The sequence below is a fragment of the Podarcis melisellensis genome (genome assembly GCF_964234715.1).
Source record: "Podarcis melisellensis genome assembly, chromosome: 8".
Lineage (NCBI taxonomy): Eukaryota > Metazoa > Chordata > Lepidosauria > Squamata > Lacertidae > Podarcis > Podarcis melisellensis.
This window is the reverse complement of record NC_138540.1, coordinates 15,885,607-15,910,515: the sequence shown is the minus strand read 5'-3', so window position 1 is coordinate 15,910,515 and position 24,909 is coordinate 15,885,607. Positions and strand designations below refer to the sequence as shown.

Sequence of the window (24,909 nt, the reverse complement as noted above, 5' to 3'; positions counted from 1 at the left end):
TGATGTTGGACATTGTTTTGAGAAAGTGAGGCATTGGTAATAATACTTGCAATAATCTGCAAGTAGCCAGTAAGAATGATCTGTGCATAGCCAGTCAGGCAAGCCACAGGCTATCTAGCTATCTATAATGGTTTGGGCACAGTTTCTGAGAAGCTTTTGCATGGACTGATTGGCCATGGGACCATGCAAACAAAAGGCTACCTGGGGGAGTCACTTTGCCACTTCTTGAGGGCTCCCAAGTGCTTGCTTGGTATGTATATGTAATGGTTATAGGGGTTGCTCGTGCGTAAGTTGCCGTCACTCCTGGCTAGGTTGCCTGGTTAAACCTTTTCTGTCTGGACAGCCCTTCACTTCTTGGCTGTTTCAGTCGCTAGCAGAATCCGTCAGTGGGCGTTTCTTGAACCTCTTCCAGCAAAGAAGTTCTTTGACGCCAAGTCTACGCCTACTTTCCCTGCGTGGAAGTCTTCTGCGCAGGGTGGGTGTGGGTAGCGGAGGACCCGTGCTCTCCCCACTGGTCTCCGGCGAGGAGTCCTGGAGCCCTCTCGCCGATTCCCCCATCTGCCCCCCTTTATCCCTGGTGTTATGCTGAATTCCTTCCCCAGCCGATGAGCCGCCTCTCTCCCTGCTGGGCCCTTCTCCGGCATCGCTTGGGAGCCTTGCCTCCGCCTCTAGCTCCGATGGCAGTTCCCTGACAGTATATATTGCTTGCTCTTTAGAATAAAATCTTTAATCTCACTCACTTGTGTTTTGCATTGCTTCTGAATCCAATTTCAAAGGAACCACCTTGCATTTGGCAAGACAGCAATCAGGAGACCATCTCCTAACATTACCTTCTGTAGATGAAGCCGGCAATCTCTGGACTGTTAACCAGCAACTGGGAAGACAGAGAAACACTTGGCCAGCAGCTGTAACAATATACTTCCCCATCACCTCAGACACAAGGCTTTCCAGTTGTGTGTCTGTTCACAAAACCAACTGTGACACTTGTGGGCATGCATGTGCGAATACGCTTTTGAGGCGTTCTCTGTGCAAAGTGGTTTGCTTGATCTTTCGCTGTCTCTTCCTCCTCTTCCAGTGTTCCTCTCATTCTTTGGGATTGCTAGCATTGGGCTCAGTTGCCTTGTGGCGCTCTTCCTCTACCACGTCGTCTTTGGAATCCAGTACCTAGGAATCCTGAATGGAGTGGCTGCTTTTGTGATTGTGGGGATTGGTAAGTGGCCTAACCCTACCCAGATATCAAAAATCAGGCTGTGGCTCAGTGGCGGAGAATTTTCATTGCATGGAGAAGGTCCTGGGTTCAATCCTCAGGATCTCCAGGGATCCCCTTGCCTCAAACCCTAGAGAGCTGCTGCCATGGGTAGGCAAACTAAGGCCTGGGGGCCGGATCCAGCCCAATCACCTTCTAAATCTGGCCCACAGACGGTCCGAGAATCAGCATGTTCTTACATGAGTAGAATGTGTCCTTTTATTTAAAATGCATCTCTGGGTAATTTGTGGGGCATAGGATTTGGTTCATTTCCCCCCAAAAAATATAGTCTGGCCCCCCACAAAGTCTGAGGGACACCTGCTGAAAAAGTTTGCTGACCCCTGGTGCAGAACATACTGAGTTAGATGGACCAATTGGCCTGACTCAGGATAAGGCAGCTTCATATGTCCCAGTGTCTTAAGAGGATGGCTGTAGGTCACTGGCAGAGCACCTGCTTTGCATGCAGAAGGTCCCATGTTCAATCCCCAGCATCTTCAGTTAGGGTTGGGAAAGACCCCTGCCAGAAGAGCTGCTGCCAGTCAGTGTGGACAGTACTGAACTAGATGGACCCAAGGGTCTAACTTGGCATCAGGTCACTCAACCGTCAATACACAGAAAACCTTATCTTGGAACTGACCTGGGCAACAGCTCACTTGGGAGATAGACATTCATAGCGGGGTAGGTTTTAATATTGTGGAGCCTGACATCAACAGAAGACCCTGCTGGTTGATTCTGAGCAGGTTCTGATTGATCCCTTCTTCTCTGTGTGATCTCAGGTGTGGATGACGTGTTTGTCTTCATAAACACCTACCGGCAGGCCACACACTTGAAAGATCTCCACCTCCGCATGGTCCACACCATCCAGACAGCTGGCAAAGCCACCTTCTTTACCTCCTTGACCACAGCTGCGGCATACGCAGCCAACATTTTCTCCCAGGTAAGCATTTCCAGGAGAGCTTTGCTTATAATAAAACTTCGAAGGGTGTGGCGCTTGCCCGTGGCATTGCCACAGTGAGGAAATAAGCTTCACCGCCCCTCACATAAAGGATAACACAATGCTGTCCAGGGTTGTAAAGACTGCGGAGAGAATAACTGGGTGCGCTCTTCCCACGTTGGATCAAATCTATGCTTCCAGGTGCCATAAGAAAGCTGCAGAGATAGTGCAGGATAGTACGCATCTCGGAAATGATCTCTTTCAGCTTCTTCCTTCTGGAAGAAGGTACAGGGTTATAAAGACTAGGACTAGCCACCTGAGAAACAGTTTTTATCCAAATGCGATTTTGGTTTTAAACGCAGTGTAAGGTAATCTCTGTGGGAGTATATTGTATTTAATTATGGGGTATCAGAGTTTTTAGGAGGTTAACCAGGCTGGAATAGCTAGGATCAGTGGCATAGCATGGGGGGTGCAGGGGGGGCCGGCTGCACCGGGCGCAACATCTGTGGGTTAGGGCTAGGTGGCGCAAATCCACAAGTTAGGGGGCGCAAATTACTTGCCTTGTCCCGGGCGCTGACAACTCACGCTACGCCACTGGCTAGGATAGCAGGCTTGTCTGATGTAGATTTTTTCAATTTTGTTGTTCTGTATGGCACAATGACAATAAAGATTATCATATTGTATCGTATCATAAAGGTTTAAGGAATCGACTTTTAGTCTGAAGTCAACAGCCTGTGTTTTGCTCAGACGGCTGCTTTCTTTCCCTTCTTTTCTTCATCTCGCTCTCCTGCGATTGCACTGAGGCATTGGTCTGCCTCTCCAGTTCTGGCACATTTAAAATGAGCTTCGTTCTCCACCGCCCCCTTTTCATCTCCAGATCCTCCAGTTCTGCCTTTCCTTTCCCTCTCCTCTGCCCACCTGCTTTCCCTCGCCAGATCCTTCTAATCTCTTTCTTCCTTAACTTTTGTCCAGGGGTCCCCAAACTACCACATTTTTTGCTCTATAAGACTCACTTTTTCCCTCCTAAAAAGTAAGGAGAAATGTGTGCACGTCTTATGGAGCGAATGCAGGCTGCGCAGCTATCCCAGAAGCCAGAACAGCAAGAGGGATTGCTGCTTTCACTGCGCAGCGATCCCTCTTGCTGTTCTGGCTTCTGAGATTCAGAATTTTTTTGCTCTTGTTTTCCTCCTCCAAAAACTAGGTGCGCCTTGTAGTCTGGTGCGTCTTATAGAGCAGAAAATACGGTAAGGCCCAAGGGACTTGTTTATCTGGCCCGTGGCAACTGCCACCTGCTCTTACCGGTGCAGCGCTGCACAGCTGCCCACTTCCAGGTCGGAGGAGCACCGGAAATAGCTTGTACGCATGTGCAAGTGTTATTTCTGGTGCACATCCGGGTCGGAGGAGGCCCGTGCACATGCGCACAAGCTATTTCTGGTGCTCCTCCGACACGGAAGTGCGCCGAAAATAGCATGTGCGCACACGTATGAGCACGCACTCCCCCACCATCCGGCCCGCTGCGCAATCGACGCTAGAGACACCGGCCCAAGACGCGATACGTTTGCTGACCCCTGTGTTTTGGCTCTTCTCCTCAACCCCCTTTTCCCTTTCCAGATCCTTTGCATTGAGCCTTTCCCCTTTCCCTCACCACTAGATCCAACCTTTACAGTGTCCTTTTTCCTTTTTTTTTAATAAGATATTTATTAACATTTCAGAGGTTATACAAAAACAATAATAAAAAACACAAACAAAAAAATAACAAAAATACAAAAATACAAAACTGAAAACATTTAAAAACACATAAAATTCCATTCACTTATTTTCTTTTAACTTACTTCCCAGACCTCCTCATACCTCCCCTTTTTGTATTCCAATTCAAATTATTAATTCAGCAAATCCTCAACATTGATTTTCACTTAATTTTCAACCTTTCTTTCTTCCCCCCCCCAATTATCTTAGTCATTACAGATGAAAACCACTTAATTTCTATCCAACATCATTCTAACATTCATTAAATTTGTAGTATTTCCCAAGATAGTCCTTAAATTTCTTCCAATCTTCTTCCGCCGTCTCTCTTCCCTGGTCTCGGATTCTGCCAGTCATTTCTGCCAGTCCCATATAATCTATCACCTTCATCTGACATTCTTCCAGAGTGGGTAGATATTGTGTCTTCCAATACTTTGCAATGAGTATTCTTGCTGTACATAAAGAATGTTCTGTCCTTCTTTGTCCTTCTGTGTCCTTTTTCCAAACAACAACAACAACCATCCCTTCTATTTCCCCTCCCCTCCCTTTCTTCCCAGCTTCTGTGTGAGATGATCTCTCTCTCTCTCTCTCTCTCTCTCTGTGTGTGTGTGTGTGTGTGTGTGTGTGTGTGTGTAAGAGAGAGAGAGAGAGGACGCAAAGGAAATGAGTGACTCCTTCTTGTGTTAAGAGAGAGAAAGAGAGAGGAGCAACCTTTAAGAAACTATGACTCTTGGGAAGATCTCGCTCCTGTCAATTAATTAGGTAAAAAAGGTAAAGGGACCCCTGACAGTTAAGTCCAGACGCGAATGACTCTGGCACTCATCTTGCTCTATAGGCCAAGGGAGCCGGTGTTTGTCCACAGACAGTTTTTCCAGGTCATGTGGCCAGCATGACTAAGCCGCTTCTGGCAAAACCAGAGCAGCACACGGAAACGTCGTTTCCCTTCCCACCAGAGCAGTACCTATTTATCTACTTGCACTTTGACGTGCTTCCGAACTGCTTGGTTGGCAGGAGCAGGGACCGAGCAACGGGCGCTCACCCGCCGCGGAGGTTCAAACCGCTGACCTTCCTATCGGCAAGCCCTAGGCTCAGTGGTTTAGATCACAGCACCACCCGCGACCCCAATTAGTTAGACTCACCCCTAACTGCAAACAGAATTGAAATCCGCCTCCACCTCTCCTTTTTTCTGCAGATCCCCGCTGTCCACGATTTTGGCCTCTTCATGTCCCTGATCATTTCCTGCTGCTGGGTGGCAGTCCTCTTCATCATGCCTGCAGCTCTCGGGGTCTGGTCCCTCTACTTGTCACCCTTCGAGAATGCCTGCCAAGCGAGGTGAGGTTTGTTGACTGAGCTGTCGGAGGGGAGCTTGCAGAGGACAGCTGGTCGCATGGTCTAATGGCTGAACAATTGTGATATCTGAGAGCCAGTATGGCATAGTGGTTAGGGTGTTGGACTAGGACTTGGGAGACCAGGGTTCAGATCCCCACTCTGGAGGGGAGCTCAGTGGGCTACTGGGAGCCATTTGCCACCTCTCAGCTTAACCCTGTGGAAGAGGCATGGTGACAAAAGGGACCCCAGGTTGGTTTTCACCGAGACCATCTAACACCGTTCCTGAAAGACCTACATTGGCTCCCAGTACGTTTCCAAGTACAATTCAAAGTGTTGGTGCTGACCTTGAAAGCCCTAAACGGCCTCAGCCCAGTAGAGTTAAAGGAGTACCTCCACCCCTATCGTCCAGCCCGGACACTGAGGTCCAGCTCTGAGGGTCTTCTGGCGGTTCCCTCACTGCGAGAAGTGAGGTTACAAGGAACCAGGCAGAGGGTCTTCTCAGTAGTGGCGCCCACCCTGTGGTACGCCCTCCCGTCAGATGTCAAGGAAATAAACAGCTATCTGACTTTTAGAAGACATTTGAAGGCAGCCCTGTTTAGGGAGGTTTTAATGTTTGATGTTTTATTGCGTTTTTAAGATTCTGTTGGGAGCTGCCCAGAGTGTCTGGGGAAACCCAGCCAGGTGGGCGGGGTATAAATAAATTATTATTATTATTATTATTATTATTATTATTATTATTATTATTATTATTATTGTCTAAGGAAAGCACACCTATTCAGCCTCAAAAACCTGTCTGAAAAAGAGGATGTAATAATATTGGCCTTCCCTGGAAGGTTGTTGTAAGGCAAGGGTTGGGAGTTTGTGGCATTCCTTTTGTTTGTCACGGATTGGTTGGACACAGACGAATGGTGGGAGAAACCAGATGGGGAACCACCAAGGAAAAGAGGCTCAGAAGCCGGGGAGTGGTACTGGGAGGATGCTGAGTGGTCAAATGGAGAAGACTGGGGAGAGGACATGTCGGAAGTTGAAGAGGTGGCAGAGCTTAGTGAGCTGGGAGAGTCTGTAGCAGGAAAAGTTCAGGATCAGAGGTGGAAGCTGTAGCAGGGGAGGTGGGAGGTCAACAGGCAGCAATGAGCTCCCTTCCCTCCTTGTCTCCCAGAACCAGAAGAGGCATGAAAACTGCAGAGCAGAGGTTGGCTGCTTGCTGGTGTAGTCTTCAATTGCTTGGGGAAAGCCCTGGAGAGAAGGGGACTTAGAGGGCTGCAGGGAGGCAGGGATTTTTAATCTCGGCAACCGATCCATGGGGCATGACCTACCAGGCTGTGCTCATTAGGCCTGACACTCCACCAAGTCGGTGCAGACCGTGTTCTTTCTAATAAAGAGTTAACTCCAACTTGCACAGTGTGATTTGCTGCCAGCTCACGCCAGACAACTGTTGCTGGACTGCAACTCCTTTTATCCCTGTATATTGGCACTGTCAGCTGGGGTTGATGAGACCCCCACAGTCAGAGGCAATGATGCTTCTGACTACCAGTTGTTGGTACCCTCAGGAGGGGAGGGTGCTCTTGTGTTCGAATCCTGCTTGCAGGTTTCCCACAGGTTGGCTGCCGTGAGAACAGGATGCTGGACTAGATGGGCGATTGGCCTCATTCAGGACTTCTTATGCTCTTAGTTGGAGTCTAACAACATGAGGATGCAATTCTGGGCTGCATCAATAGGAGTATAGCATCTAGATCAAGGGAGGTAATAGTGCCACTGTATTCTGCTCTGGTCAGACCTCACCTGGAGTATACCGTGTCCAGTTCTGGGCACCACAGTTCAAGAAGGACACTGACAAACTGGAACGTGTCCAGAGGAGGGCAACCAAAATGGTCAAAGGCCTGGAAACGATGCCTTATGAGGAACGGCTAAGGGAGCTGGGCATGTTCAGCCTGGAGAAGAGGAGGGTAAGGGGTGATATGATAGCCATGTTCAAATATATAAAAGGATGTCACATAGAGGAGGGAGAAAGGTTGTTTTCTGCTGCTCCAGAGAAGCGGACACGGAGCAATGGATCCAAACTACAAGAAAGAAGATTCCACCTAAACATTAGGAAGAACTTCCTGACAGTAAGAGCTGTTCGACAGTGGAATTTGCTGCCAAGGAGTGTGGTGGAGTCTCCTTCTTTGGAGGTCTTTAAGCAGAGGCTTGACAACCATATGTCAGGAGTGCTCTGATGGTGTTTCCTGCTTGGCAGGGGGTTAGACTCGATGGCCCTTGTGGTCTCTTCCAACTCTATGATTCTATGATTCTATGAGGAAGGCTGCGGGTTCTCGATCCCTGCCTTCCAACTGGCTGGACTCCAACTCCAATTAGCCCCGGCCAGGGACCCTGTGCCACTTCAGGTGTTGCTAGACTACAACCTTCCCCCATCCCCCTTGGCTCTTGGCCAGGCTGGCTGCAGGCTGGGGGGGGGGGGTGACTTGAAAGAAGCTGGAGTCCAGCAACATCTCAAGAGCATCACAGATTCCCCATTGGTGCTGCAATGATCCAGCAAGAATGTGTGAGTTTTTGCATGTCTCTTTCTCAAACCCTCTGGCGCAACAGCAGGGGAAATTGCTTGCACACCAAGTGCACCTGATGCCCATCTCTGAGCACAGCCCTTTCTCAATCTGCTCGATTTGCCCTTGGCTCTGTCGACAATGATGAGCCGCAGGTGCTTTGCAAGGGGCAAAGTGCTCTGAGATGCTCACTTGGCACCCATCCCTCCCTCTCCCACAGCTGCAGCCAGAAATGCGTGAAGCCGAATGCCCTGCATGTTTCAGATGGGCTGTTCATCTCCTCGGAGGCTGCAGGTGGTCCAGGGCCAGGCGGCCTTCCTTACCTGGACGACGACATCCCCTTGCTCAGTGTGGAAGACGAGCCAGGTAGGCAGTCCCTGGAAGCCAGGGCTGAGCTCAGTGTCCTTTTTAAAAAATAAATAAAAAATCCATACAATACATGATCATACAAAAGAGCTGTAGCATAACCATAACAACGAACGGTTTCCTTATGATACAATAATGTTTATTGTCATTGTCCCATAAAGGTAAAGGGACCCCTGACCATTAGGTCCAGTCGTGACCGACTCTGGGGTTGTGGCGCTCATCTCGCTTTATTGGCTGAGGGAGCCGGCGTTTGTCTGCAGACAGCTTCTGGGTCATGTGGCCAGCATGACTAAGCCGCTTCTGGCGAACCAGAGCAGCGCACGGAAACGTCGTTTACCTTCCCGCCAGAGCGGTACCTATTTATCTACTTGCACTTTGAGGTGCTTTTGAACTGTTAGGTTGGCAGGAGCAGGGACCGAGCAATGGGAGCTCACCCCGTCACGGGGATTCGAAACGCCGACCTTCTTTTTTAAAAAAAGTTTTTTATTTATACAACAAGAAAAAAACAACAGCAAAAAACCCAAATACCGAATTACACACAAATTACAAAAGTAACCATAGACACATAATTTTCTTAGCAAACAATAAAACATCTATTGGTCTTAACACTAAAGACCCAACCTCCCGTCCATTCCATATTTCAAATTCATATTACTTATTGCCAATACACATTTTTTTCATAATTAAACTCATTCTCAATAAATCTAATTTCTTATATCTACCTTGCAACTATTACTGAAGTTCCTCGAATGCTGCAACAGAATTTAAACTACTATATTTATTTTTCAGATATTCTTTGAAAACCTCCCATTTAGAAACAAATTCCTGTTTTGATTTATTCTTTATTTTTTCTGATAAACCATCTAATTCGGCATATTCTGTCAGCTTTTGGATCCAATCTTATATAGAGGGGATTTCATTACTCTTCCATTTTGCTGCGATCAAAACTCTTGCTGCCATCGTCGCATATAAAAAGATACCCTTCCTCTTTTGTGGAATATCCAAATCTGTTATTCCCAGGAGGTAGGCCTCTGGTTTTTTATTGAAAGAGATCTTTAGCATTTTTTGCAGTTCTGCATGTATACTCTCCCAGAATACCTGTATTTTCCTACATGTCCACCACATATGGTAGAATGTTCCTGAGTCTCCGCATCTCCAACAATTACTTGACACATTTTGATCGGCAAGCCCTAGGCTCTGTGGTTTTACCCACAGCACTTCCCACGTCCCTACTCATTGTCCCATACAGAACAACAAAATTGAAAATCTACATCAGACATTCAGAAACCAACAAGCCTGCTATATCAGCTATCCCAGGCTGGTTAGCCCCCAAAAAACTCTGATACCCCATAATTAAATACAATATACTCCCATAGAGACTACCTTACACTGCGTTTAAAACCAAAATTTGAATAGAATTTGAATAGAAACTGTTTCTCAGGCGGCTTCAAGTTAAAAGAGAAAATTCATGATGCCATAAACAGCTCAGGACCGCAATACCTTAAGGACCGCATCTTTCCATATGAACCTACCCAGACCCTGAGGTCATCTTCTGAGGCCCTCCTTCATGTGCCTCCTCCTTGAGAGGTCCGGAGAGTGGCAACATGAGAACGGGGCCTTCTCTGCAGTGGCTCCCCATCTGTGGAATTCTCGCCCCAGTGAAGTTCTCCTGGCGCCTTCAGGTGCCAGTCAAAAGCATTCGTTTTTAACCAGGCCTTTGGTTGATTTGATTTACATCCTATTCCCTATTGAAATGTATTTGGGGGGGGGGCTATTGGGTTGTTGTTTTTCTTTTTATTAGGTATTTTGGGGTTTTATATCTTTATTTTGTTCTGCAAACCACCCTGAGACCCCTGGGTATAGGGCGGTATATAAATTGAATTATTAATAATAATAATCTTATTGCTATGTTCTTTTCTCTGTGGAGACTCTATTGTATTTTTTTTGTTGAAAGAGAGAGAATTCACATGCACAATAAATACCTGGCTTGACAGAAGGACATTTGAAAAGGATTTGGGGCTGAGATTGCAGGGGGGTTAACTAAATGACTCTCAGTGTCCCTTTCAATTCTACAATTCTGATTCCAAAATGCTGAGCTATATAGATCACTATCCTAATCCAGCAAGCTCTTCTCATGCCATTGTTGCTACAGTAATTATTTTATTTATTACCCATCCTCCCATCATAAGGTCCTTGCAGATTTGTGAAAATGACATGCAGAAATGTGTTATAATTAGGGGAAACGTTTTGGGAAAAGTTATATCAATCAGTCATTCAATTCATTTGTCTTCTGTCTTTCCAAAGCAAAACCATGCTCAAACACATACCCTCTGACATTTCTCTGGTGAAAATAGGGACGTCCTAAGAAGAAGAGGGATAGTTACCGGTGTAGCACCTCTGCTTGTGGTTAACGCTTAGCTGGAATGAAATATTCAACGCAGCAATAGAGAAATTAAAATAATAATTTATTTGTCAGACAAATAAATGAGAGGCACAGTGGTATATGGTTACCAAGCTCTGGCCTGGCCTCCTGCCATCCTGGCCAGCACTTATATTCCCTTAATCCAGCCCCCTTTGCTCCTCCTGTGGCTGCCTCTGTCCAATCAGCCTGGTTGGAATTCCTATTGGCTGTTTGGTAGAACCAATCACAAAAGATACACCCACAAAAGATACACCCATTTCCTTGCCCTTATAAGGGAGACAAAGAGCTATATATATGACAAATAAGTAATAATATATCTTACATGGAATCTTAATTACCAGCTCACCTCTTGCCCTCCTTGCCCTATTGCCTTCTAAAACAAATGTTTAATCTTACATTTTTATGTTCAACAGATGTCAAGGATCTTGAGTTCACATCAACATTGAAAGATTTCCTTCATTTAAGGTTTCTAAACAAATGCCTGACAACTATATATCAAGAGTGCTTGGATGGCGTCCTCTGTCTGGCAGGGGGGCTAGGCTGGTGGCTGACTTAATTTCAGGATAAATACAACTCTTACAACCATATGAAATAAGAATCTAGCATTCCTTAAATCCTTTGCATAATTACATTTAAGCCAATATATTTAAGCTATTATATTTCATACATTATCATAGGTAGCCTCTTAAAAGAATAAAGCTTCTCAAAGTAGAAAGGAAGGAACTCAGTAAAACACAGCTTTTAAAAGAAGCCTCTTTAGTTTACACCCCTCCTTTCACCCCCCTTTCCAGCCTAAAAATAAAGTAGAAAGAAGCTTCTTCTCCAGCCAAGCCAGTTGCCTTTCCCCAACATTTATTGCCCTTTTTAACTCTCTCAGTTTAAGAAAGAAACAGCTTTAGAAAAGACTTTTCAAAAATGCTCTCTTTTCTGTCAGCTAAATGTTTTAAAAGATTTCCCAAAAAATACTCTCATTCTTCCAGCCAAGTCAGTTGTCTTTTTCACTGCTCTTGGCCTTTCAACCTTAGGAAGAAGATATGGCTCATTTTACTGGGAGGCACATTGGTATTATTTTACTATTTACTCATTCCTAATTGTGTTTTTTCAGCCTGTAAGGGCAGCATATGTAATTTCCCCTTTTTATGACTTTGAGAATTGTTTTTCTACTATAAATCAATGGGGCCCTCTTGTCTTAGGAGAAAAGCCAAGGTTTTTTCTCTGCCTGGCATGGAACATTTGAAAATCCTTTTTTTTTAAAGCTCATTTTTAAATACAAGCAAGCCTTAATAAAATATATAAGCTTTGATAAAAATGCAGGCTTATCATTAGATGCCTCACCGGTACTTCTGTAAATCCAATACCGTCCCTGGAAAATAGGGACACTTGGAGGGGTCTGCAAGTATTACAAAAGTCAAAAGTGTGTAGAAAAAGATGAGGAGTATACGGAGTATGAGGAGAAACCAGCACTAAAATGCTGAAGAATTTGCATAAGAATTTATTCTCTTTTGCTGGAGAAAAGAGTGGAAAACTGAATTTAAGGCTGGAGATGCAGAGAATTGGGAGTGTCAGATTCTTCCATCCCAATAGCTCAGTCGGTAGAGGATGAGACTTGGGGTTGTGGGTTTGTGACCCTTATGGGGCAAAAACATTCCTGCATTGCAGGGGGTTGGACTAAATGACCCTCGGGGTCCCTTCCATCTCTGCAATTCTACGATTCTACCTTTAACCCAGAGAATGGGATGCTGGACTAGACAGGCCAGTGGCCCCATCCAGCCGGGCTCTCCTTATGTTTTTATTCCTATGATCTCCCCACCCACCAGCCGTGGAAACCCTCAGAGCCAACTTGGGATACCTGTTTCCTCAGCGAGAGCATTTGCTCAGATGGAGAGTTTGTTTTTCTGCACAAATCTTTCCTCCCGCAAAGCGCTCCTTTGCAATCCAGGGTCAGGTGCCTCTCAGGAAACAGCCCCGGGTGCTTCGAAATTCCTGCTTCGTCAGGCGCTTCACCTCGTTGCTATGCCATCCCTGCCCTGCATGGTAATTTATGGAAATGGCTTCTTTGCAGCAGTTTCTGGAATAATATGAGACAGGAGGGCAATTTCCTCCGGGGACCCCCTCAGGTCAACAGGGCAGGGAAGGTAGTTCAGTGTATGCATGCATGAGGCTGCCATTATAATGAAGGAAGAGAGTGTTCCTCTTCAACATGCTAAACCGAGGAGGAACCATACTTTGAGGCATGGGCATAGCCAGGATTTATGTTTTTTGGGGAGCCAGAATACCCACCTCTCATCATCCTCTGTCTAGCAGATTCTGAATGAAATGTCTCCACAACAGTTGTTTGTTTTTTTTAAAGATATTTATTGAAGTTTTAAAGGTTATACAGAAAAAGGAAAAAAAATAGCAAAAACAAAACACAAACACAGAAAATAACAGATATAAAAAGACTAAATACAAAACTAAAAACTATTTAAAAACAAATAAAGTTTCGTTCCCTTATTTTCTTATAACTTACTTCCCAGACCTCCTCGTACCTCCCCTTTCTGTATTCCAATTTCTAATTATTAATTCAGCAAATCCTCTCCCTTAATTTTCATTTAATTTTTAACCTTTCTTTTCTTTTTACTTAATCATTACAGCTGAAAACCACTTAATTTCTAAACCAACATCATTCTAACATTCATTAATTTTGCAATATTTCCTAAGATTTCCTTAAATTTCTTCCAATCTTCTTCCGCCGTCTCTCTTTTTTTTTATATATAATTTTTATTAGATTTATAATATACAAAATTCAAATTCCAAATACATGTTTCCATAAATCTAGTGGACTCCCCCCATCTTCCGGACACTGCATTCTCTGTAAAACCAAAACCTCAGCAATTTGTTGACTTATTTTAAACATAATAATATATCTTCCATTTTATCGTGATATCTGGTCTCTAAACATTTCAATCCGAATCCATTAATTTTTAGTTTCAACACAATAAAATTATTTCATTACACCACTTCTGTCTTGTTGTGCCTTATTTACCAATTCAAAGATTTACCGATACTGAAGCTATAATTTCCTAGAGAGAAGCATTTTTTAACATTCATACAACTTATAATGCTTTTTCAAATAGTCCTTAAATTTTTCCCAAACTTCCTCCGTTTCTTCTTCTCCCGAGTCTCGAATTCTGCCAGTCATTTCAGCCAGTTCCATATAATCCATCAGCTGCGTCTGCCATTCTTCCAGTGTGGGTAGATTTTGTGTCTTCCAGTGCTTTGCCATCAAGATCCTTGCTGCTGTAGTAGCGTACATAAAGAAAGTTCTATCTTTCTTAGCCACCCTCTGGTCTACCATGCCCAGGAGGAAGGCCTCCGGTTTCTTGGGTAAGGTGAGTCTAAGCACCTTTTTTAGTTCATTATGTATCATCTCCCAGAAGGCCTTCACCTTCGGGCAGGTCCACCAGAGGTGTAGAAATGTCCCTTCCTCCTCTTTACATTTCCAACATTTATTATCAGACAGGTGATATATCTTTGCAAGCTTGACTGGGGTCATGTACCACCGGTATGTCATTTTCATAATATTTTCCTTCAAGGCACTACATGCCGTGAATTTCATTCCGGTGTTCCATAACCTTTCCCAGTCTTCAAACATAATGTTGTGCCCCAAGTCCTGCGCCCACTTTATCATGGAGGATTTAACAATCTCATCCTGTGTATTCCATTTAAGCAGCAAGTTGTACATTCTCGAAATTAACTTAGATTTTGGCTCAAGCAACTCTGTCTCTAGTTTCGATTTTTCCTCCTGGAAACCCACTTTTTTGTCCGCTTTAAAAACTTCCTGGATTTGAGCATAATGCAACCAATCTCGCACCTTGTTTTTTAACTTTTCCATACTCTGCAACCTCCATTTATCTCCAATTTTTTCAATTATTTCCCAATATTTAGGCCAATGGGCCTCCATATTGAGTCTTTTACGTGCTTTGGCCTCCATCGGTGAGAGCCACCTCGGAGTTTTACTCTCCAATAAGTCTTTATATTTTGACCAGACCATAAAAATTGCCCTTCTGACAATATGGTTTTTGAACGATTTATGAACTTTAACCTTGTCGTACCACAAATATGCATGCCACCCAAAAGCATTATCAAATCCCTCCAGGTCGAGGACATCGGTGTTCACCAACAAAATCCAATCCTTCAACCAGCAGAGGGCTGCAGATTCATAATATAACTTCAAGTCCGGCAGGGCAAACCCCCCTCTTTCTTTCGCATCTGTTAGTATTTTAAACTTTATTCGGGGCTTTTTGCCCTGCCAGACAAATTTAGATATATCCCTCTGCCATTTTCCAAAACATTCCACCTTATCCACGATCTGGAGGGCCTGAAACAAAAATAGCATTTTCGGCAAAACATTCATCTTTATAGCAGCTATTCTGCCCAACAAGGAAAGTTTCAGTCTTGACCATGTTTCCAAGTCTCTTTTGATCTCTGACCAACATTTCTCATAATTGTCCTTAAACAAATTCAAATTTTTGGAGGTCAGGTGCACCCCTAAGTACTTTACTTTTTTAACCACATTTAGTTCTGTTTCTTTTCTGAACTCCTCTATTTCAGTAGTTGTCAAGTTTTTTGCTAAAACTTTAGTTTTTTGTTTATTCAGCTTGAATCCCGCCACCCGACCAAAGTCAGAAATTAATTCTAACGCTCTTTTAGTACTAGAGGCTGGCTCCTGTAATGTTAATACCAAGTCATCTGCAAAAGCTTTCAGTTTATATTGTTTCTCTCCGACCACAATTCCCTGTGTCCTTCCGCCGTCTCTCTTCCCTGGTCTCGGATTCTGCCAGTCATTTCTGCCAGTTGTTTTAATTACCTTCTTTTGACCCCAAGTGCTCAGAAAAATCTGTCAGAATTTTTCTACCATTTCCATGCGCATATATATATAATTTTCTGTGTTACATTTTAAGATAAACATTTTACCGTATTTTTTGCTCTATAAGACTCACTTTTTCCCTCCTAAAAAGTAAGGGGAAATGTGTGTGCGTCTTATGGAGCGAATGCAGGCTGCGCAGCTATCCCAGAAGCCAGAACAGCAACAGGGATTGCTGCTTTCACTGCACAGCAATCCCTCTTGCTGTTCTGGCTTTTGAGATTCAGAATATTTTTTTTTCTTGTTTTCCTCCTCCAAAAACTAGGTGCGTCTTGTGGTCTGGTGCGTCTTATAGAGCGAAAAATATGGTACATCCTTAAGATATCTATGACTTCCCTTCATCTCTTTCCATGGTTCATTTTACATATCATAAAATCCCTGCATATTTTACAAAAACTACCATTCGGTATTCCATTACTGCATCCATCAAAACTTATTTACACTGTTGAATTTATCTTAATGCTGCCAGCATTTTCAGCTGTACACAATTATTCCCCATATATTCAACAAACGCTTTCCAATCTTCTTTAAAACGTATGTTCTTCTTGTTCTCTTATTCTATATGTGAAGCTGCAAGTTGTACATATTCTGTCAATTTAAGTGGCCATTCTTCTTTGGTTGGGACCTTTAGTTGTGACATTGATACTGACAATTTCTACTTTTAGCTAAGTATTTTTTATTTATTTACTTGTTTTTGGGGGGAGCAGCTGACCCCCCGACCCCCCCTGGCTACACCCATGCTTTCAGGATTTTTTTTTCGGGGGGGGGGGTGTAACAAGACTAACAATAGGGAGGTGCTAAATGGAGGGGTTATCATTTCAGAATTTTGGGGGTGGATGAAGAGGATTATCGTAAAGCTTTGCAAATTTCAACCCTAAGATTGGTAGGAGAGAGAGAGATTGAAAATAAAGCTGCAGATATGATATGGCCCATTGGTGCAAATCTAGGGTGCAACTGCAGTGGGCATTTTGTGTACGGGTCTGGGTGCTTCAAAAAGATAGAGTCAGTTTGGTGTAGTGGTCAGAGACCCGGGTTCAAATCTCCCCACTCAGACATGAAGCTCACTGGGTCTGACCGTGGGCCAGTGGCAGTGAGCACAACCTACCTCACAGGATTGTTGTGAGAATAAAAAGGGAAAGAGGAGAACTCTGTGCACCCCCATGAGCTTCTTAGAGGAACAGGTGGGATGTGAAGAAAAGGAATGAATGATAAATATTGGTGGCTAGTCGGCACTGACAGCAAACCTCTCCGTCTCAATGAACTTGCCCAACCTTCTTTTAAAGCCATCTGGGTTGGTGGCCCTCACTGGCTCCTGTGGGAGAGAGTTCCGCCGTCTAACTTATTCACTATGTGAAGGAGGACTTTCCTTCCTCTCATTATCAGAGGTTAACCCAGTGAAGGTGAATGCTGGAAGATTTGGGACAGGTGGAAAGGAAGGGAAAGGAGCCTTTGTCCTTAAAAGTGTTCTTTGCTCCTCTGCTAGTGACTCTGGAAATGGGAGATGTTCCCTTGGTCTCAGTGCTGCCTGAGAGTCTCCAACTCCCCACCATGAATAACAGCCAGGGGCATCTCATCGCTCACCTTCAAGAGCTCCTCCAGGTCTGGGTTTTGTGGTCAGCCGTGAAGAGCAGATGGGTGATTGTCGGTAAGCATTCCTGGGTCTGTTTTGTGGAGATCCAATATTTATTGCTATATGATTACCTATTAGTTTATATTCTGCTCGATGCCCAATTGGGTTCCAAAGCAGTTTGCAAACTGTAGAAACCAGTTACACAACCACTGAAATTTAGAAGAAGGACTTCTATATTTAAAATCCAATGAAATATGATCAAAATGCACAAAGGAAACTATATTGCTATTAATATAATCAAAATGCACAAAGGAAACTATATTATTATTAATATAATCAAAATGCACAAAGGAAACTATATTATTATTAATATAATCAAAATGCACAAAATAAACTATATTATTATTAATCATCATCAGTGTATTCATATCCTGGCTTTTCCCCAAACCAGGACTTGAGGCAGCTTAAAACTACACAGATAAAATACAAAGAGCTGAAAGCATGTAAAAGATAATTATTAAAAAGTAATTAAACGCTAATAAAATTTAAGCAATATAAAAAGCAAATCTATTGGACTGCAGATAAGAGCAATTCCATTGAAAGGTTCAAATGTAAACTTCTGTTATTACAATTTGTAACAAGAGACTCAGGTATGCTATTCGGCCCAGCTGCCCTCCCTCCACCTGCCAAAAGTGGCTTATGTGGTTTTCCAAAACAGAAATCACTTAATTACTCAAAGCTTGGATAATATCAGAGGTGAGGGACTCCAGACCTGATGGCCACATGGGACCTGGCAGGTCTCTCTGACTTGGCTTCAGGAATCTCCGCAGACCACGCCCCCACCCTTAGGCCACGCCTATGCACCCCAGACCACACCCACCTCCCCTAAGCCACACACACCCAGCCACACCCCTCTGGCAGGACTGTGAACTGTGATAATGCCTCTTCCTTGCTTGGAAGGAGAATGGAAAGCTCTCACTTGTGTGTCCCGTGTGCATAGAAACCTCCTCTGTTTTGCAAGATTGGAACAAAATTGAGAGCCCTAGCTGTTTCCCTGCCAGCTCTTCCATCTGGCTATCTCCACCCCACTGGCATGTGGCCCCCCAGAAGCCTGTCCAGGGTGTGAATGGTTTGCCCTCAGGGTGGAAACTCTTTCCCTTCCTTGCATCAAGCGAGTCATGATTAACCTGAGCAGCTGGGGTTGGATCCAGTGCAGAGCAGAGCCATCAAAATAAATGGGGCCAAAGTTAGTCATGTCTAACACGTTAGTTGGGATCCAACCTGCTGTGCCTCATCTCCTTATTCCCTGCTGGGTCCACAATGCTCAATAAACACACAAGACGTAACCAGCTGTACTTTTGAATAAATAAGATATACTATTCATTGTATCAAATTATAGATTTCGACGGTAGTCTCATAAAGTTCAACGAAGAAAGCAGAAGACCCAGTGGGTCAGTTCATTCTCTAGTCAGTTCATGCATAAGGTCCATACATGTGCAGTGGGTGGTACCTCAGGTTAAGTACTGAATTCGTTCCGAAGATCCGTACCTAACCTGAAACTGTTCTTAACCTGAAGCACCACTTTAGCTAATGGGCCTCCTGCTGCCACCACGCTGCCGGAGCACAATTTCTGTTCTCATCCTGAAGCAAAGTTCTTAACCTGAAGCACTATTTCTGGGTTAGCGGAGTCTGTAAACTGAAGCGTATGTAACCTGAAGCATATGTAACCCGAGGTACCACTGTATAAGTATCTATTCCACCTGTCTGTTCAAAGAGTCCAATAATCCACATGAAGGGTTGTTACAGTTCTACATAATGCTTTCACAGAGGCTAAGACAAGGATTTCCAGAGTATTAGCCTTGTTTCGCCATCCTAGGCTTCATCAGTAGAACAGGCTCTAGGTAATGCAAATAAATACAATATCGTAATCTCTCACATTTTTACAGCGAAATTAATATAAAAAACCATGAACAACTGTACATACCATATGAAATATTACCGGATAGTGGATCTTATAGCATAGTATTGGTCGCAGTAAGAAACGACTGTTACAAAGCAGGATTATACGGACAAGCACAATATTGGTTTAAGTAACAGGTGTTGGCAATCCACAGACACAACATTTCTTTCTTAAAGTGACCCATATAGCACAACAGAGGTAAAGCAATCCATGCTCAGATGTAATACATGTAAGATAAAGGTAAAGGGACCCCTGACTGTTAGGTCCAATCGTGGCCGACTCTGGGGTTGCGGCGCTCATTTCGCTTTATTGGCCAAGGGAGCCGGCGTACAGCTTCCGGGTCATGTGGCCAGCATGACTTAGCCGCTTCTGGCGAACCAGAGCAGCGCACGGAAACGCCGTTTACCTTCCCGCCGGAGTGGTACCTATTTATCTACTTGCAATTTGATGTGCTTTCGAACTGCTAGGTTGGCAGGAGCAAGGACTGAGCAACGGGAGCTCACCCCATCGCAGGGATTCGAACCGCCAACCTTCTGATCGGCAAGCCCTAGGCTCTGTGGTTTATGAATGAATGAATGAATTTATTACGGTCATAGACCAGAAAAAACATAAAAAGCAACAATAGTTTACAAAGGGAATAACGGTGTCAATTAAAAATTGTAAAATTATACATAAAAGCAATACACATATGCACACACACCCACACCCACACCCACACACACACATATATGCACTACAGTATATGTATAGACTTAAAAAAATGGGGGGGGGGCTTGTCCAGGGGTCAAGTCTTTTACTTTTTTACAGCTAATGCCCTCCGCTTGATCGCAGCCGCAGAAAATTTGGCCACTTTCAGTGTTACTTCTGGGTTTTTATCTCCTAGTAGGATTTTCAGCCGCTGAGATTCAGATCGACCTGGAAATTTCTGAACGATAGGGGAGATAAACAGTGACCTAATATCCCCGTAAAGGTCGCAGTGTAACAACACATGTGAAGCCGTTTCCACCTCTTTCAGACCACATGGGCAAACTCGTTCAGCATAGGGTGTGCCCTCGTATCTGCCCTTTAGTAAGGCAGATGGCAGTACATCAAATCTGGTAAGGGTAAACGCCCGCCTGTATTTTGCGATTTGTAGATCCAGCAAATATGGTGTTAGATTAAACCCTTTTCCATAATCTTGGATAGCTGGATATTTATCTATCTTGCTCATATGGTCCTGAAGCTCTACATCTCCTATTCGCTGGCTCACCATCCTTTTAGCCTTTTCAAAACCTGAGGCTATAAGTTCTTGTGGGGAAAGCCCCAGGCCCTTCAATTTTTCATAAAGCGACAATCTCCATTTAGACTGGAACGGGTCTAGTAGAGTCAATGGAGCCACTCCCACTGGGAAAAATATGAGTTTTAGCCAGAAGTGAATCTTCAGGATCCATATCCTGGCATTAATAGGGAGTTGACCTACCTCCAGCCTGATGGCTGTGTTGGGGACACAGGTAGGTAACCCTAGTAGGGAGCGGTAAAATTTAGTTTGTACAGATTCCAGGGACTTGAGTTTTTGACAATTAAATATCTGGGTGCCATACATCAATTGTGGAAGTATTTTTGCAACAAAGACCTGGGAGGCAGCAGGAACATATTGACCTCCTTTTCTGTAAAAGAATCTTATGATAGCTCTGGAAGATCTTTGCGCATTTACAATGGAGTTCTTAATCTGATGGCACCAAGATCCCTTCTCATCAAAAATTATTCCAAGATATCTAAAAGATGTTACTTGCTCAATAGGTTGGTTATTAATTTTCCATTTATGTCGGAGTTTTCTCTTGGAGAACACCATAATTTTTGATTTAGTGTAATTTATTATTAGGTGTTCAGCTTCGCAATACTCTGTAAGAGCTCGTAAAAGTTTTCTTAGACCCACACAAGAGAAGGAAATAAGTGCCGCATCATCTGCGTACAAAAGGACTGGGATTGGTATATTATTTAGGTTTGGGGGATGAGTACTTGCTTCCTCCATCTTTCCGACTAAGGAGTTTATATAGAAGTTAAATAGAATAGGGGCAAGAACACAGCCTTGCTTGACACCATGGAAACTTTGGATTTCCTTTGATAGGTTCCCATAACGGTCGCATCTAACACGGATCCGAGTATTTTCATGTAGTCTACGGATAAGAAGCAAAAGACGTCTATCGATGTTTGTGGCATTTAATTTTTCCCAAAGTCTGTGCCGGGGTATCAAATCGAAAGCTGATTTGAAATCTATAAAGGCTACATAGAGGGAGCCTCCTTTCTTTGAGGTGTATTTCTCCACTAGATGTTGCAATACCAGTCCTTGGTCTAGAGTTGATCTATGTGCCCTGAAACCAGCCTGGGCTTCCTTTAGGATGTGCTCCTGTTCCAGCCAGTCCGCAAACTTTTCACGTAAGTGAGTTGCATAAAGTTTGCTAATGATGCTTAAGAGACTGATTGGTCTGTAATTGGCTGGATCAAGTTTACAGCCTTTCTTGAATATGGGAACGATGATTGCCAATCCCCAGTCCTCTGGTATTATTGCTGTTTGATCTATGCTGGTGAATAGGGTGGCAAGGACTGGGGCCCACCAGTCAATATTGGCTTTGAGAAGCTCAGGAGCGATATTATCTGCTCCCGGGGCTTTTCTGTGTTTGAGTGCCTGAATAAGTCTCCTGATCTCCGCAACCGACACCGGAGGCCACTCATCACCTGCCGCACACTGTATTAGTGGCTGTGTCAAAGGCAGAGCTGAATATGAAGATTGGAAAAATGCCTCCCAAGTCCCTGCAGGTATAGTATACTCCACTTCTGAGGAGGTAGATCGCACTCCATTTGCTACCAGTCTCCAGAAGGTGGCCGAATCTCTCTCTCTGGATGCATCTATTAGGCATTTCCATTCTCTTTTCTGTGCCAGGATTTTTTTGTTTTTGATCAAGATTTTATAATTTCGTTTATCTTCAAACCAGACCGTGGGGAGTTGGGGTAAATTGGCAGATCTATAATTCTTGTATTTTTTCAGTAAGTTTAGCTTCATGTCCTGACATTCTTGATCAAACCAGGGTTTGGAGTTTTTATATACTGAGGATTGCCTACTTGACCTGTTCCTTTTTTCCTTCAGGGAATCTTGAAGGAGTGAAATTAACTCCTGAAATAAATTTATCTTTAATTCATGGCTTGAGGAAGTTATAAGGTTTTCTCTCTTAGTGAGGAATTCCTTTGAGCATAGCCTACTTGAAATTTCCTTATGCAGTTCATCTGTCCATCTGATACGAGAATATCTGAGCTCCAAAGCTGTAGGGCTCGAATGTTCGATTTTCTCAGCGCAGGATAAATCCTTTCCCGCAGCTACGAGTGCACTTAATGGCAGATGGTCACTGTCTAAGCGCTCCTCCACTTTGCATTCCAGAACTTTGTTTTGAAGATCATACGACACGATTATATAATCAATTGTGGAGGCACCATTGTTAGATATAAATGTGAATTCTCCGACCTTCTCCCCCTCTGTACGGCCATTTAGTATAACCAAGTCCAACTTGTTGACCAAGTGTAATAGGCATAAGCCGGCATAATTGCAGCCTTTATCCTTTGAGATTCTAGCTGGTATTGAGTGGGCTTCCTCTATAATGGGGGCTGTTTCATGGAAATGGGCATGCAAAGCCTCATCAGATTGTCCAGTTCTGGCATTTAGGTCGCCTGCCACCACTACAGAGGCATCAGGAAAAATTGATTTGATAGTTTGTCAAGATACTGTTCTAACTGAGCCCAAGTATTTCTTATCAGTCTTTTCTCTCTTTGTGGGGGTAGGTATACGTTAATCAGCAGCAAGCTGTGGGTTCTCCACTGTACTTGCACAGCTGTGGCCAGATGGTCTAGTGGGTCTAGTTTTTTAAATATGGCCCTTAGCCTTGTTGAGATTAAAGTAACTAACCCACCTTTAACTCGCCCCCCTCTACTTGCAATTTGATGTGCTTTCGAACTGCTAGGTTGGCAGGAGCAAGGACTGAGCAACGGGAGCTCACCCCATCGCAGGGATTCGAACCGCCAACCTTCTGATCGGCAAGCCCTAGGCTCTGTGGTTTAACCCACAGCGCCACCCGCGTCCCACCTAATACATGTAAACTCATAAATATAATCTATTTTCAGATCTAAAGGAATAGCAGTTCACAGATACAAAATTTGTTTTGCAAAGTAAGCCACTTGGCCCACAGAGGTGAAATAAATTTAGCCCATGCTCAGGTGTTCTACATATAAACATTAGTACACATTCACAAAAAGCAACTATAAGGCTGACATTGTTCCTGTGCAGAAGTGGAATGTGAAGTGAGAAGATGCTTCCACAGTCCATCTTGGACCCTCTCCTGCTTGGCAGGGGGTTGGACTCGATGGCCCTTGTGGTCTCTTCCAACTCTATGATTCTATGATTCTCTCCCCCTTTCTTCCTACAGGGCTCTTCCTCTCCGTTCTCCTTCTGTCCGTCTTCTTCGCCAGCCGCCTCCGCCCAGCAAGCCGGGCTCCCCTTCTCTTCAGGCCTGACACCAACATCCAGGTCCTGCTGGACCTAAAGTACAACCTGAGCGCTGAGGGCATCTCCTGTGTCACCTGCTCAGGTGAGTTGGGCCTCTTAGCTAGAGACCCAGCTGTGTTTGGAGATTGCTGGTCAACAGAGAGCCATCCTTCCTGGAGATTCCAGGAGGGCTGCTTCCATGTTGATTCAAAATAGTACCACCCTGCTTTTCCATTCAGTGTTTTTATTTTATTTTATTTATAAGTTTTCCCATTTTTTATTTCCATGCTTATTACATACAAAAGAAGGGGAAGAATACTGAGAAGAGGGTACAACTTAAGAGGGGAGGAAAAAAGAAAGAAAATGAAATTTACACAATCTGTTATTAAGACAAAATTATGACAAAAAAATGTGATTACAATTTCATGTTACAATAAAAATAAAAAATCTCGTTATCTTCTATACCCGACTTCCCATTTATTCCTTAATTCTTTTTACAAAAATTTACTGCCATATCAAAATACTATTTTTTATATTAATATTTTCACAATTTATAAATGTTTATATTTATATAAGCAATTAGTAAAAAGCGCTGGGATCACTCAAAAGCTGCTACAGATTTTAACATGGCATAATTTTGCTTAAGACATATTCTGAAGGCCTCCCATTTTGATACAAATTCAATTTTCGGTTTATTTTTTATTCCATTCAGTGTTTTTAAGGGGGCTTGGGTGGGAAGGGGGACTGCATGGGTTGGAGAGCACAGCCTTGCACCCGAAGCTGGATTTTATGGGGCAAGGTTGTGTTTTGGAGCTGGTTGTGAGAGAAGTCACTATGACTTAGGCTCCTATCAGCCTCTCCCAAGATCATGACCAAAGGGTGAAAGAAACTCCTCCCCAGTGTGGTGTAATGGTTAGAGCAGTGTTTCCCAAACTGGGATCTCTGGCTGTTTTTGGACTACAACTCCCACTGGGTTCGAGTGTCAGGCAAAGGAGTGGGAGACCAAGGTTCGAATTCATGCTCACTCGTGAAGCTGCCTGGGTGACCTTGGACCAGTCATCGCCTCTCAGCCCAACAGGGTTGATTAAATAAGTTGGGGAGAGCCACCTTGAGCTCCTTGGAGAAATAAATAAGTACCGTATTCTTTGCTCTTTAAGACTCACTTTTTCCCTCCTAAAAAGTAAGGGGAAATGTGTGTGCGTTTTATGGGGTGAATGCAGGCTGCGCAGCTATCCCAGAAGCCAGAACAGCACGAGGGATTGCTGCTTTCACTGCACAGTGATCCCTCTTGTTGTTCTGGCTTCTGAGATTCAGAATTATTTTTCTTCTTGTTTTCCTCCTCCAAAAACTAGGTGCGTCTTATGGTCTAGTGCATCTTATAGA

At 43.9% G+C, this 24,909-nt stretch overlaps 1 protein-coding gene across 5 annotated transcripts in view; it reads left to right on the top strand.

Annotated features, from left to right (window-relative positions):
- DISP3 (dispatched RND transporter family member 3) overlaps positions 1 to 24,909 on the top strand; it is a 101,764-nt gene that overhangs the window by 50,279 nt on the left and 26,576 nt on the right. For all 5 annotated transcript variants that reach the window (XM_081923444.1, XM_081923445.1, XM_081923443.1 and 2 more), the window contains exons 5-10: positions 1,076 to 1,210; positions 2,023 to 2,183; positions 5,116 to 5,255; positions 8,013 to 8,158; positions 16,970 to 17,131; positions 23,468 to 23,629. In XM_081923444.1, coding sequence (XP_081779570.1) covers positions 1,076 to 1,210; positions 2,023 to 2,183; positions 5,116 to 5,255; positions 8,013 to 8,158; positions 16,970 to 17,131; positions 23,468 to 23,629 — 906 coding nt within the window. The remainder of the gene's footprint in view (positions 1 to 1,075; positions 1,211 to 2,022; positions 2,184 to 5,115; positions 5,256 to 8,012; positions 8,159 to 16,969; positions 17,132 to 23,467; positions 23,630 to 24,909) is intronic.